General features: G+C 44.9%; 1 protein-coding gene across 1 annotated transcript; it reads left to right on the forward strand.

Moving 5' to 3' along the window:
- Window positions 1–5,043: 5,043 nt before the first annotated feature.
- Window positions 5,044–10,376, forward strand: LOC308515774 (5-hydroxytryptamine receptor 3C-like; the record flags this gene model as incomplete). The annotated part of the gene is made up of 9 exons (XM_081086380.1): window positions 5,044–5,110; window positions 6,380–6,546; window positions 6,998–7,042; window positions 7,747–7,856; window positions 8,398–8,567; window positions 8,904–9,064; window positions 9,406–9,610; window positions 9,825–10,040; window positions 10,144–10,376. The coding sequence occupies 9 exons, from the start codon at window positions 5,044–5,046 to the stop codon at window positions 10,344–10,346; spliced, it is 1,344 nt and encodes a 447-aa protein (XP_080942506.1). The 3' UTR covers window positions 10,347–10,376.
- Between the last annotated feature and the right edge of the window lie 4,002 nt (window positions 10,377–14,378).

The following is a 14,378-nucleotide window of genomic DNA, read 5'->3' on the forward strand; positions in this document are numbered from 1 at the left end:
TGCTTCTTCGCATTTCAAATCTTTGCCTTGATTTTTGTGCTCCTCTGGTCTGCTGTTGGGAGTCTGTATAATATTCTTTATTTCAGTCAGTGTATGCTTAATTTCTTGTTGGTCCTTTATCACAGCATCGAGGGTCTCATTAGATTTCTTGTACATCTCATTAAGTTTATCAGCAGTCTCTAGAAGGCTCTTGAAAGACCTCAAAATTGTGGTTTTGAATTCTATATCCAGCAGCCTGCTTTCCTCCAGTTCTGTCATTTGTGTCCTGTTTCTTTGTCTCGGCATTTTTTTATGCTTCGCTGTGTCGATAGAGTGGCTTTCTGTGCTAAGTGTCCCAATTACCTGAGGTAGACACTCTTGGTGCACCTTCTTGTGGTCTTTGTGCGCAGTCTTGTTGTAGCTAAGCCTTGATTGTTGTAGGTAACACTGGGAGGGATTTGACCTCCAGGCCAACTGGCTGTGAGAATCAGCTGTGTCTGCAGTGGGAGAACTTCTGTCCTCTAGGGAGGTGCTAATCTAGCCTTTGCCTGAGGCTATCCCGCAAATGCCTCTGTGCAGGGCTTGGGCGGGGCAGTTGCCAGGGGATCAACAGGGTGGGTGGAGTGAGCAGTTATGGCTGCTCTCAGTCCCGTCCCCAGAGACTCTGTCTCTCAGTATCCCAGCAACCGCTGCAAACCTCAGAGAGAAAGCTGCCCTCGAGTTCCGACGGATGCCAGACAGTCCCGCTTCTCCCGTTTGAGTCTGGGTCCCTAGAGACTCACCCGGAATTGGAGCTCAGAGCCTGAGACTCCCTCCCGATTGAAACAGACAACCGCGCCCTCAGCCGCCAGCCCGCTCCGCATGCACCTCCGCACCTTAGTATTTCACTTCTGCACTGCGCCTCCTCTGAGTCTCGGTATGCTTTTCTCTTTCCTTCTAGTTGTGGAATTTCCCCTCAGCCAGCCTTCCTGTGGTTCTGGGTGATGTCCGTTCTGTCTTTTAGTTGTATTTTTGAAGTGGTTGTGTGAGGCAGCAATATCCGGTGTTTACCTACGCTGCCATCCCCAGGAAAGCGGCTCCATCCATCCATCCGTCCCTGCGTGCATCCGCCCGTCCATCCGTCCATCCATCCGCCCACGGGTGGAATGCCCCCAGGACAAGCCGGGCCTGACTGTGCCCGTGCAGCACGCCCACCGGCTGCGAACTCAGACAGAGAGCGCTGGTAATGCTGTCGGGAACGGGAGCCGCTTCAGGTACGCGGGGAGCTGCTCCTTCATGATGCGGGCCGCGCTCTCCAGCACCAGCCTCCCAGGCACCATCCTCCCAGGCGAGTCTGCTCCTCCAGGGCCCTGGGCCCCAGCAGCCCCTGCCCCTAGAGCAGAGGCCAACGTGGGGCCCACTTCTGGGTTTTTATCTGAAGAAATCCAAAACACTGACTTGAAAAGATATATGCACCCTATGTTCATTGCAGCATTATTTACAATAGCCAAGATATGGAAGCCACCTAAGTGCTCCCACCCCCCATAGACGATTGAATAGAGAAGAGATGGTGCAACCCTGGCCAGTGAGTCTCCGTTGGTTGGAATGTTGTCCTGTATAGCAAAAGTTTTTGGGTTTGATTCCAGGTCAAGGCACATACCTAGGTTGCAGGTTCAATCCCACATCAGGGCACCTAAGGAAGGCAACCAATTGATGTTCTCTCTCACATTAATGTTTCTCTCTCACTCTCTCCCTCCCTTATCTCCAAAATCAATAAGCACATCCTCAGATGAGGATTTTTTTTAAGGAAGATGTGATACAGATATACAATGGAATATCAATCAGCCATAAAAAAATAATAAAATCTTGGGGAGGGAAAATAATAATAATAATAATAAAATCTTACCAATTGTGACAACATGGATGGACCTAGAGGGTATTGTACTAAGTGAAATGTCAGACAAAGAAAACCAAATACCATATGATTTCACTTATTTGTGGAATCTAAAGAACAAAATAAATGAACAAACAGACTCATAGATACAAACAACAAACTGATAGTTGCCAGATGGGAAGGGGGTTTAGGGGCTGGGTGAAAAAAAAAAAGGACTTAAGAGCCCTGGCCAGTGTGCTCAGGGTTAGAGCATCGGCCCAGGTATCGAAAGGTCTCGGGTTCAATTCCCAGTCAAGGGCATATATCTTCATTGCAGGTTCAATTGCCAGCCCCAGTTGGGTGTGCAGAGGCAACAAATCAATGTGTCTTTCTCACATCAGTGTTTCTTTCTCTCTCTCTCTCTCTCTCTTGCTCTCTCTCTCTCTTGCTCTCTCTCTCTCCCCCTTGCCTCCTTCCACTCTCTCTTTAAAAAAAATCAATGGAAAAAATATCCTAAGGATTAACAACAATAACAACAAAAGGTAAAGGGATAAAGAAATACAAATTGGTCCCAGCCGGTGTGGCTCAGAGGTTGAGCATCGACCTATGAACCAAGAGGTCACTAGTTTGATTCCCAGTCAGGGCACATGCCTGGGTTGCAGGCTTGATCCCTCGTAGCAGGCCTGCAGGAAGCAGCCAGTCAATGATTCTCTCTCATCATTGATGTTTCTATTTCTCTCTCCTTCTCCCTTCCTCTCTGAAAATCAATAAAAATATATATATATATTTAAAGTACAAATTGGTAGTTAAAAAATAGTCACAAGGATGTAAAGTACAGCATAGGGAATATAGCCAATACTATTGTAATAGCTATGTAGTGCCAGGTGGGTATTAGAATTATCAGGTGATCACTTCTAAAATTATATAAATGTCTAACCACTATGCTATATCCCTGAAACTAGTATAAAATAATACTGAATGTTAATTGTAATATAAAATAAAATATGCCCCATGATGAAAAAAACTTAAATATTATATAACAACGTAAAATGAAAAGTAAAAGTCCTTCTACACACCCCACCTACAACTACTAATGTCTTTGAAGTCTTCCACAGGGGCCTTCACAAGCATATCCATCTCTCTTTCCTCCAAATAGATAACTACTGAATTTTGCATTTATTATTCTCTTACTTTTTGTTTCAGTTTTACTGCATATGCATGAATTTTAAACAATATATTGTTTAAATATGTATACTTTAGAATGCACGCATGTTATGTAATATCATACTTCATATATTTTGCAGCTTGTTTTTAATCATTCAATATTATGCTCTTGAGGGTGAAAAAGATGAAGGGATTAAACAAAACAAAAAAACCTCATAGACACAGACAACAGTATGGTGATTACCAGAGGGAAAGGGGTAGGGAGAGGTAGAAGAGGAGAATATAGGGGGGATAAACGGTGATGGAAGGAGACTTGACTTGGGATGGTGAACACACAATATAATATACAGATGATGTATTATAGAATTGTACACCTGAAACCTATATAATTTTATTAACCAATGTCACCCAAATAAATTCAATAACAAAGAAAAAATATATTATGCTCTTGAATTTAACCATGTTGATGGGTAAAGTAAAGTTAATAAAGCTTTTTGTTGCATAGTATTCTATTACATAATTCTGCACTAATATACTGTATGTGTGGTTATTGAACATTCAACATATGGCTATTGTGAAAAAGAAAAAATAATGTTGCTATTGTGAAGGGGGAACTTAATTTTTAATTTTAGTTAATTTAAATTTTAATAGCCACATGGGACCAGCAGTGCAGTGCTAGAATATACCCAGGAGGAGAATTCACTGGGTCTTATGATATATACATCTTCTATTTTATGAGACCATGATAAATTGTTTTCCAAATGTTTTACTCCCACCCACAGTGTATAGGAGTACCTGTGGCCCTATAGCCTCACCAACACTTCTATTATCAATGAAATGAGTGTGAATCAGAACTATCCGGGGAGCTCTTATTTATTTTTTTAAATATTTTTACGGATTTTTAAAGAGTAAAAGAAGGGAGAGGAAAAAAGCGATAGAAACATCCATGAGAAAGGAACAGCATCAATTGGCTGTCTCCTGCACGGCCCATACTGGGGATTGAGCCTGCAACCGAGGTATATGCACTTGGCTGGAATGGAACCTGGGCATTTTAGTCCACAGGCCAACGCTCTATCCACTGAGCCTAACTGGCTAGGGCTTTTAAACACACACACACACACACACACACACACACACACACACACACCTCTATAGGTGTGGGAAGGTGTGAGTGCAGGTATTTTCACAAAGCTCATAAAATGATTTTTTATTTCCACACATTCCCTGGTGGCCTCAGGGCTGTAGGCTTTTGGAAACATTAGATAAGGAACTATAAGCAGGACAGTTCTGTTTTAGGAGAATGGCAAAATGAAGGATTAGACTGGGAGGGGGTGGACTAAATATCTAGAAGACATCTGATGAATAAGCTATTCTAATAGTGCGAACAAGGGATAATGCAGACCCACACTATGGTGCTAACTGTGGAGACAGAGATCTGCCAGTCAGGTTTATATAGCAAGAAAGGAACTTAACTTCTCAATCAAGCTACTTATCTCAATATTGACAATAATCACTAATGTCCACAATTGGACAAAGGATGCATTTCTAGAGCTTTGTTACTATGCAACAAAGAGTTTCATTAACTTCACTTTACCCATCAACACAATAATTACCTGTTCTTGCCTTCTGAAATTAACAGGTCCCTGCATAACTGTCCCTCTCTCAGGGTTTCATGCACGTTCTCTGAGGCACAGTAACTTCCAGAAGGACCTCATGAGGCCTTTATCAATGGCCTCACCTGCCCCATCTCTCAAGTCACCCATTTTCCTTAAAAAGTACTTGGAACTCAGATGCAAAACCACTCATTAGACAAGGTTGCTAAACCTTGGCCTAACTTCTTCCCTTCCTGGAGCTCAGAAGACATACCTGGACTGGGGCAAAGCAGGACACTCTCTCGTGACCTCTCTGGCCACAGCCTCTCACCAGGGAGTGGTCACTTGTCGTGAGCAGTATTCAAAACCAGGAACCAAGGTGTGGTCTGAGCTCCTTTAAGCTCAAGGGTTTGGGGGCTCCTGGTGAGTCCCCACAGAAGAGTTCAGAAGAGGAGGATGGAAGGGGGGTGGTCCGGTAGGGGGGGATTCCTCCTTTGCCTCACTGCCAGCCTTCTGCTTCAAGGTAAGATGGGCAAGAATAGGGAAAGATGGGAATATTTTCTGGGGAAAATCCAGAAACTCTCTCATTCTCCAGAACTAGTAGAGTGCATCTAAAATAATTGAGCTAAACATTTCCTTTCTTTGTCGTATGTATGTTTTGGTTTCCTTTGGGGATAGATGAAAAACGCATTTCACTGATCGGTAAACACAGCCCCTCTCTCATTTGCCTGTATTGGTAGCTACCAAACTGTCTGTCCTACCATTTTATCACCTGTCCAATTCCACCCCTTTATAATGTCCAACTTCTCCTTTCTACCAAGATATAGAAGGTATGAACAGGGTAGCTTGGTCCCATTAACATGGGAAGATCTTGTGGAAAAGGTATATGGAGGGAAGAGGAGAGCATTTGCTTCCCCCTTTCTCCTTAGTTTGGATATATGCCTTATGAGTTAACTGGTCTGGCAAGATAGTGGGAGGTCTTGGGAAAGAACTTGCTGGGCTATGGTACAGGAATATCCATGGAGCCATCTGGGATTGGGGTGCAGGTGAGGTGGGCAGAAGGGCTTTTACAGTTTATTGAATAGCTTCACCAACCACATGGTGAATGATCAAAGAGATCTTCTCAAGATGGTGATGATGAAAATGGCACCCACAGATCTTAGAGGAAGTCACTGAATTTGGGCAGGACACAGAGCACAGCACACAGCGGGCAATCAATAAATTCACATTGAATAAAACGTCCTTAAGTCTCCGCATATTTCACATCACACTCATGCTTATGTCTCTCCAAACTTTTCCTTTCAAGGAAGTAGGAAAACATGAAAGTGGGAAAGGAAAATTGAGAAGATGTTAGGGAAATTTTGGTCAGTGACTATGAGGAAGAATCCTAAGAGAGCTAGAGAGGAAAGAGTATGGCCAAACAAGAGCCAAAACTTTAAGTGCATCTAAAGGTTGCAACTATGGAAGGAATAAGACTCCCCGGAGAGGCTGTTTGCATACACATTTGGGTAGACTTATACAGGAGCAAAAGCTCAGGAAGGGAGGTCTGAGCTCTGAGCCCTGAAAGGTCAGCTCACCACATCAGCCTCCGCCATTTGCCTACCAAACCAGCCTACCCTCCCAGCCCCAGCAGGAAGAGCTTGGCCTTCGAGAAAGAGGGGCTCACATGCCTCACCCCATGTCTCCATGTTTATCTCTGCAGAGAGGCTCTCAGACCCCAGCCCAGGCAGCCCTCTCACTTAGGAAACACAAAAGCCCTATCCCCATCTCACAAGGTCTCTGCTCTCTGCAGGAAGGACGAACACTTTCACCATCAACTGCTCAGGTTTTGATCAGCATGGGGTGGACCCTCTTGCCTTCCGAACTGTATTTAAACAGAAGGACTTCCGTCCAGTCATCAATTATAGCATCCCTACTCAGGTCAACATCTCCTTCACTCTGTCTGCCATCCTGGAAGTGGTAAGTGCTGACTACATTTTTTTTCATAGGCTGCTAATAGGGAACCAAAGGGTCTTTACCCTGTTAACCCAACGTTGCATTGGTCCAGTGGTGAGCAATGAGTCCCCTGAATGGATGTTGTACAAATTAGGTGTTCATCCTATGGGGTGGAGAGACACGAAGGGGAATGCTGCAGTGACCTTTCTGCAGGGAACATTTGTCCTTGAGTCCTGGCCTTATGGGGATAGTCTATAAAAAACATATTCCCAGTGAGTCCCCATGCTGTTTTTCCCCCTATACTTTTCATTCAACCTACATTTTTCTGACCTACCTTTCATTTGGAACTTGTGAATGAGAAGCTGAACTGTCACATAGGACCACTTAGGAAACAAAAGGAGGAGGTAGACGAGGACCTGATTTTGTGGCATTAATCATCCTAAATGGTTTTTTGTTTGTCTGTTTGTTTGTTCAGGATGCACAACTTCAGCTGCTGACATCATTTCTGTGGTTAGATTTGGTATGTAACTTCTGCTTTCTTCTCTCTTTCTCCTTCCCTTTTTTTTCTGGCTTTGTTGCAAAAATCACATTTGTTGCAATTGACAGTGCCCGAAGGCATATAGACACACCCAACCAGAATGGGGCCAATGCTGATGACAAATAGTTTTCTGGGCTGCCAATCAAAGACAGATGGAAAATACAAGAAGAAGGACAATACAGTTGGAAGCCCCCACAGAAGTTTCAGGGCCCAAATGTATCTAACACCCAGCTTAAGATTTCCCTGAGTGGAAAGTGAAATCCAGTAAGACTTAGTTAATTAGAGAAGAGGAGGCATTATCATGAGATAAGAAGACTAATCAGAGTTCAAAATGAGCTCAGAACAGCAGCATGCATAGCAACGTGCATAGTATGACTCTATCTGTATAAATAAAAGTGAACGCTGGAATATGTATTAATTTTTTTCTAGAATGATACACAAGAAACTGTTAATAATGGAACTGAGCTGGGGATATGGACTGAGTGGGAGTGTTGAGGAGGGAGAAGATTTCTTTTTATATTATAACTTTCTGGAATGGTTGAAGCTTTATCATATATCCTGAGTACATGCATTTCGAAGATATACATACATATGTATATATTTTTAAGGGAATGGAAGGGCAGGAGATGCTGGCATAACTAGCTCCAGGTTCCAGCCATACCATCCCTCTGTGTCTTGTGCTCTAGACCTGGAATAACCCATTCATCAGCTGGGACCCAGAAGAATGTGGTCACATCAATAAACTCACTGTGACAACTGAGAACCTGTGGCTCCCAGACATCTTCATTGTGGAATCGTGGGTATCAGGGCTGGGAAGCTGGAGGGAAAACCCTTCTGCAAGGAGAAGACCAGGGTAGTGCAGGGCAAACCCGTTCTGTGGGGCCACTAAACATGGATTTCAGTGAGGAGCACAACCACAGCTTGTTAACTTCTCCCCTAGAAATTGGAAAGTGGTGGGCACAAAAGATGGCAGAGTGGCCATAATGAGCAACGTTGGGAAGCCCTACCTTAAGAGAGAAACTTGCCCTGACCGGTTTGGCTCAGTGGATAGAGCGTCGGCCTGCGGACTCAAGGGTCCCGGGTTCGATTCCAGTCAAGGGCATGTGCCTTGGTTGCGGGCATGTCCCCAGTGGGGAGTGTGCAGGAGGCAGCGGATCGATGTTTCTCTCACATCGATGTTTCTGACTCTCTATCCCTCTCCCTTCCTCTCTGTAAAAAATAAAATCAATAAAATATAAAAAATAATAATAATAAAATAAATAATTTTAAAAAAGAGAGAGAAACTTAAACTGGTGTGAAACCCAGAGCATTTGCCTCCCTCCCCTCCTGCCACCTAGCATGGATGTGGATCATACCATGGAAGGCCTCTCGGCCTATGTGACTAGTGATGGTCACATTGTACATAGCAAACCAATGCGGGTGACCAGCATCTGTAGACTGGACATCTTCTACTTCCCCTTTGACCAGCAGAACTGCACGTTCACCTTTAGCTCTTTCCTCTACACAGGTGAGTGGCAGTAGAGGTTCTGGTTTGAGGTAAAATGAGATCAACCAGTGGGGCAACAAAAAAGTACACATAAGCAAAGTCATTTTAATGCATAAAAAGGGGCAGTTGAGTATTTGCTAACTGGGGAGGGTGTGGATGGTGGGGTGGGGAACTTAGGCTGGGACAAGACTTCCTGAGAAAGCCCATAATCAAAAACAGGCAATTGAGCAGCAAGGAAGTGATGTTATATAGGGCAGTCTGAAAGAGGTAGCTAAAACAGTTTTCTAATTCATCTCTCTGAGCCCTGCCCAAGTCGGGACTGAAAGTATGTTGAATGAATGTTTGTCTCCCTTGCAGTGGAAAACATGTTGCTGGGCATGGAAAAGGAAGTCTGGGAGATAGAGGCTACCTCGCGTGACATTGTCAGCACACAAGGGCAGTGGGAGCTCCTGGGCATCAACAAAGCCAAACCAAATATGTCTGTGGGCTCTAGTCTCTTTGACCAGATCATGTTCTATGTAAGCCCAGAGATTCAGGAAGGGATATCCATCCCCTGGACCTCCATCATGGGATCTCTTGCTTCTTGCCCCAAGACCAGAAAAGCCCTGGGCACCATAACCTTCATTCTTCTTCTCTCCTGAGTCCCCCAAAGCAGTCCCTTTTTCTGAACCTGTCAGCTCTGACCTTGGTTTTCTTTGGTGGGCATGGGGGAGTGTTGTTAGTCACATGTAAGCTGCTCCTCGTCTTTCAGCCCCAGAAGTAGCCCTTGTTGTCAGGAGGACACCAATAAAGGAAGGGGCTGGAGCCATTCTTAGGTCTCCTAGCTTCACCTGGCTCTCTGCTCTCTCCTCCCCACCAGGTGGCCATCAGGCGCAGACCCAGACGCTATATCATAAACCTTCTGGTGCCCAGTAGCTTTCTGGTGGTCATTGATGCCCTCAGCTTCTTCCTGCCAGCAGAAAGCGAGAATCGTGCCCCATTCAAGATAACCCTTCTGCTGGGCTACAACGTCTTCCTGCTCCTGATGAATAAACTACTCCCTGTCAGTGGCACCCCCCTCATCAGTATGCATCCCCTCCCCCAACTATTGGGTAATGAGAAGAAGAAAAAAGGAGACAGGGTAGGCAGGTGGCCTGGCTAGACCTGCTGAGCAGATAAGGAAAAAAGGAGAAAGCATCTTAGAAAAGGCTCTCTGTGTGAGACAGAAGAGGAGGGAGGGGGGAGGGAGAGGTCCTTCTGGACCTGCCTCACTCTGGCGTGCTCTCTCCCTCACCCTAGGTGTCTACTTTGCCCTGTGCCTGTCACTGATGGTGGTCAGCTTGCTAGAGACCATCTTTATCACCTACCTGCTGCACCTGGCCAACACCCAGCCCCCATCCATGCCTGGGTGGCTCCACTCTCTGCTCCTCTACTGCACCAGCCCAAAGATATTCTGCCCCACTGCAATCTGGAAGGAGAATGTGGGTCCAGAACTCACCCCAACCCACCTGCCTGGTAAGAGAAGTCACACTGCCCACACTCTCAACTTTCGCAACCTCTCACTTCTCTAATCATATTTCCATCCCACTTCATGGCTAAGTCTCTGTCCTCTCCACAGGCCTGACAGAGCCCAGGGAGTTGGTAGGGAAGAATCTGGAGCCCAGAGAAGCAGAGCTAAATGGGGACTCAGGAATGACAAAGACACAGCTAACTGACCTGTGGGTACAGTTCAGCCACATGATGGACACCTTCCTCTTTCGCCTCTACCTGCTCTTCTTGGCCTCCACAATCATCACAGTCATTGTCCTCTGGAATTCCTAATGATATCTAATGTACCAGAGAACCCTCAGCCTCAATGACCACCTCAGACCCTGCTCTTCTGCACACGCAGTCCCTACTCCAGCCCTCCCTGGGCTTAAATACTAGTAGAATCACTGCTGCTCTCCCAGAAACAAGAAATACCACTCCCAGCCCTAGCCAGTTTGACTCAGCAGATAGAACGTCAGCCGGGTAACTGAAGGGTCCCAGGTTCTATTCTGGTCAAAGGCACATGCCCCAGGTTGGAGACTCAATCCCTAGTGGGGATCATGCAGGAGGCAGCCAACTGATGATTCTCTCTTATCATTGATGTTTCTATCTCTCTCTCCCTCTCCCTTCCACTCTGAAATCAACAAAAATATATTTTTTAAAAAAAGAAATACCACCCCCCAAAAGAATGGAGAATTGTGCTGATACTTTAGAAAACAGTTTGGCAGCTCCTCAAGTGTTGAACATAGAGTTACTATATGACCTAGCAATGCCATTCCTACATATAAATTCAAGAGAAATAAAAACATATGCTCATACAAAAATGTGTACTCAAATGTTCATAGCAGCATTATTCATAATAGCTAAAAAAAAAAAAGTAGAAACAAAGCAAATATCTATTAACTGATAATTGGAAATAAAATGTTATCTATCCATGTAATGGGATATTTTTCGGCCATTAAAAGAAATAAAGCATTGATACATGCTACAACATGGGTGAACCTTGAAAACATGAAGAAAAAAAAAGAAAATTTAGTCACAAAAAACTACATATTATATAATCCCACTTATACCAAATGTTCAGAATATGCTAATTTTAGGTACAAAAAGTAGATTAGCATAATGCTCTCCAGTAAAGAAAAAAAAGGAGGCATATGTACTGCTACTTGTAATACTTCAAACAATAAAAAAAGAAGAAAAAAGTAGATTAATGGCGGGTGCAGGGGTGGAGGGGAAAGCAAGCCAGAGGGTTCTGTGGCCGCTTCTGGTAATTTCTAGGCACTGCCGGGCGCTCGGCCAGGCAGAACTGAGGTGGTTGCTGGGGCTGCTCAGAACCTGGTAACGTTGTGATTGGAAAGCCGATGGCCAAGTGGGGTGATCAAGGAGGAGCGGGCAGACGGCATCAATGTCAACAGCTGGCACTGGGCAGAGCGGGATGCTTCAAATCGGTCCGCAGATAGATGAAAACACTTCCTGGCAGTGCAGGTGCAAAATGAGGAAGGCAGGTGTGAGGTGGCAGGAGTGAACAAGCTTGATGGAGAGGCGTCCATTAGCAATCGCAAAGGCAAACTATCTTCTTTTAAGAGTGGAGTATCACACTAAACTGGACAGGTACCTCTAAGTCATGCAGTACAAGGGACATGTGGAGATCCCCAATTTGTCTGATGAAACAGTGTGGACCAGATCAGTGAATTCCCAGGTGACACTGCCATCTTCCAGGTAAGACTTCCCACCTTTGTCTGCTTCTGGCGTCGCAGAAGGTTCTAATCTTGGCCAGAAGGGCACTTCACCACCATCACCTTGGCCTTCAGTGATAAGAACGGAGAGGCTTGCCAAACCGGTTTGGCTCAGTGGATAGGCGTCGACCTGGACCTGCCGACTGAAAGGTCCCAGGTTCAATTCTGGTCAAGGGCATGTACCTTGGTTGCAGGCACATCCCCAGTAGGAGGTGTGCAGGAGGCAGCTGGTCGATGTTTCTCTCTAATCGATGTTTCTAGCTCTCTATCCCTCTCCCTTCCTCTCTGTAAAAAATCAATTAAAAATATTTAAAAAAAAAAAAAAAAGAATGGAGAGACTGAACTGTGCGTGGAAGGCCGAGGCATCCCTGCTTCTGAGGAGGCGAGGACACAGCAGGGCTGGTAGTGCTACTACTTCGGGCATCAAACAGACCTCGGGCTCTGGCGCACGCTTACTTTAGAGCCAGCAGCGGGAGCTTCAGCCTGCCCGGCGCTTCGGTCCAGCCCTCTCCTGACTGAGGCTTGACTCACAGGATTGCACCATGGCAACCACTAACTTGGGGAAATGTCAATGAATAAGACAGATAGGAGGGGACTGATTTTCTAAAGTCACAAACTAAATAAGATGATTTCATATACTTTAATTGTTCTGAAGACAATAAAAGAGGGTAATAGAACAGAAAAATGACACATCGATTAACAGCATGTTCCAGGAAAACCTCTCTGAGAAAGTGACATTTGTGTCAGCCCAGAAATGAATGACAAAAAGTAAAATAAAAATGAGTGAGGCAAGGATGAGATATGCCATACTGGGAGGTTGGGATGAAGCATAACAGGCGCTAAACTTATGGAAGCGGTCTGGGTAGCCAGGTCTTTGGGTGAGTGAGGTGAGAAACTGGAGGGAGAGTTCACGTTGGTTCCTTTGTTCCTGTGGTTTAATGTTTAAGAATTGTGAGGGTAAGCTTTTATAATCCACTCAAAGCATTTAGAACAGTACCTTTCAAACAGAATCTATTTTACTAATCCATGCATACTGCCTCACTCAAAAAAGAACTGGTGATAATATAGAATTGATAAGCAAAAAAAGAAAAGTTGCAACAAACATTGCTAGAATTACATATAGATTCACTTACTAGATATATATAAGAGAATATGAGTTTATAGGTGTTTTTTAAATTATAAAGCAAAAGCTCTAACTGGTTTGGCTCAGTGGATAGAGCGTCAGCCTGTGGACTCAAGGGTCCCGGGATTGAATCCAATCAAGGGCATGTACCTTGGTTTTGGGCACACACCTAGTAGGGAGTGTGCAGGAGGTAGCTGATCAATGTTTCTCTCTCATTGATGTTTCTAACTCTCTATTCCTCGCCCTCTTCTCTGTAAAAAAATCAATAAAATGTATTTTTTTAAAAGTTATAAAACAATGCCCAAAAACTTTAAGTAAGTAATATTTTTATTACAAGTTACTTAACTAGCTTGTACTCTCAATGTAATGTCACTGTACAAGCAGGTTTTGAGAGAATTTGTACACAACTTTAATAATAAGAAATAGAGACCTAAGCACAAAGCGAAACTACTTTGATGAAAGTATAGATCAGAACACCCTAAAGAAGGAATCAAACAATCCATGTGGCATTGAATAGATGATGGATAATGGAACATAGCTAACAGTTTATTACTAAAAAGCATGAAGAGCACCTCAGGTCAATGCTGTTGTTGCACTAATAACGAAAGCCCTGGAAACTGAAAGAATTCCAACAGCCCCCGTGTCTCCTGCAGGAAAGAGTTTGCAACTTTCCCAGAGGCTGCAGGATCTCAGTGGAACGCCAAATTTGAATCTTGAGGACACTTTGATAATGAGCAAATTTTAGTTTACCAATGCCTCATTTTAGCAATCCTGAATTAGCATGTTCTTAGTAATAAGTAAAGCTGAAGAAAAGTCCTGAAAAAAGGGCTTGGATTTGTCAGCCCTTCAGGGGACCTTTACTGCCCTCTAGTGGGAGCCCTACTCAGGCTTCTCAGTGACCCTAGGATTTGTGCAAACCAGCAGACTATGCATAGTGTACCACCTTATCCATATATTCCTGACTAAAATTTGGACACATTGTCAGATTTTTTTCTAATTTGTAAAATTATTTCTATGAAATCCTATCTAATAAAGATGGAATATGCAAATTGACCATCACACTGTCACAAAGATGGCAGTGCCCATAGCCACAAGATGGTGGTGCCCAGTCCCCTCTGCCCCACCGGAGTCCCCCAGTCCTTTCAACCCCACCAGGGGGCGGGGATACAGCAGGCGCATGGTGCAGCTGGCCCCGCCCTCAGCCCCCCGACCCCCAGGGCCAGCCCGAGGCGCAAGCCAGCCTCGGATGGCAGCTGCTCAGTCAACGCCCGAGGTGCAGGCAAGCCTCGGATGGCAGCTGCCCAACTGCCCAGGGCCGGCTCGATGCGCAGGCAAGCCTCAGATGTTGGATGGCCAGCCGCCCAGGCCCAGCCCGAGGTGCAGGCAAGCCTTGGATGTCAGCTAGCCAAATGCCCAGAGCGGGCCCAAGGCACAGGCAAGCCTCAGGTAGTGGCTTCCCAGCTACCC

This window comes from Myotis nattereri (genome assembly GCF_964212035.1).
Source record: "Myotis nattereri genome assembly, chromosome: 3".
NCBI classification, from domain to species: domain Eukaryota; kingdom Metazoa; phylum Chordata; class Mammalia; order Chiroptera; family Vespertilionidae; genus Myotis; species Myotis nattereri.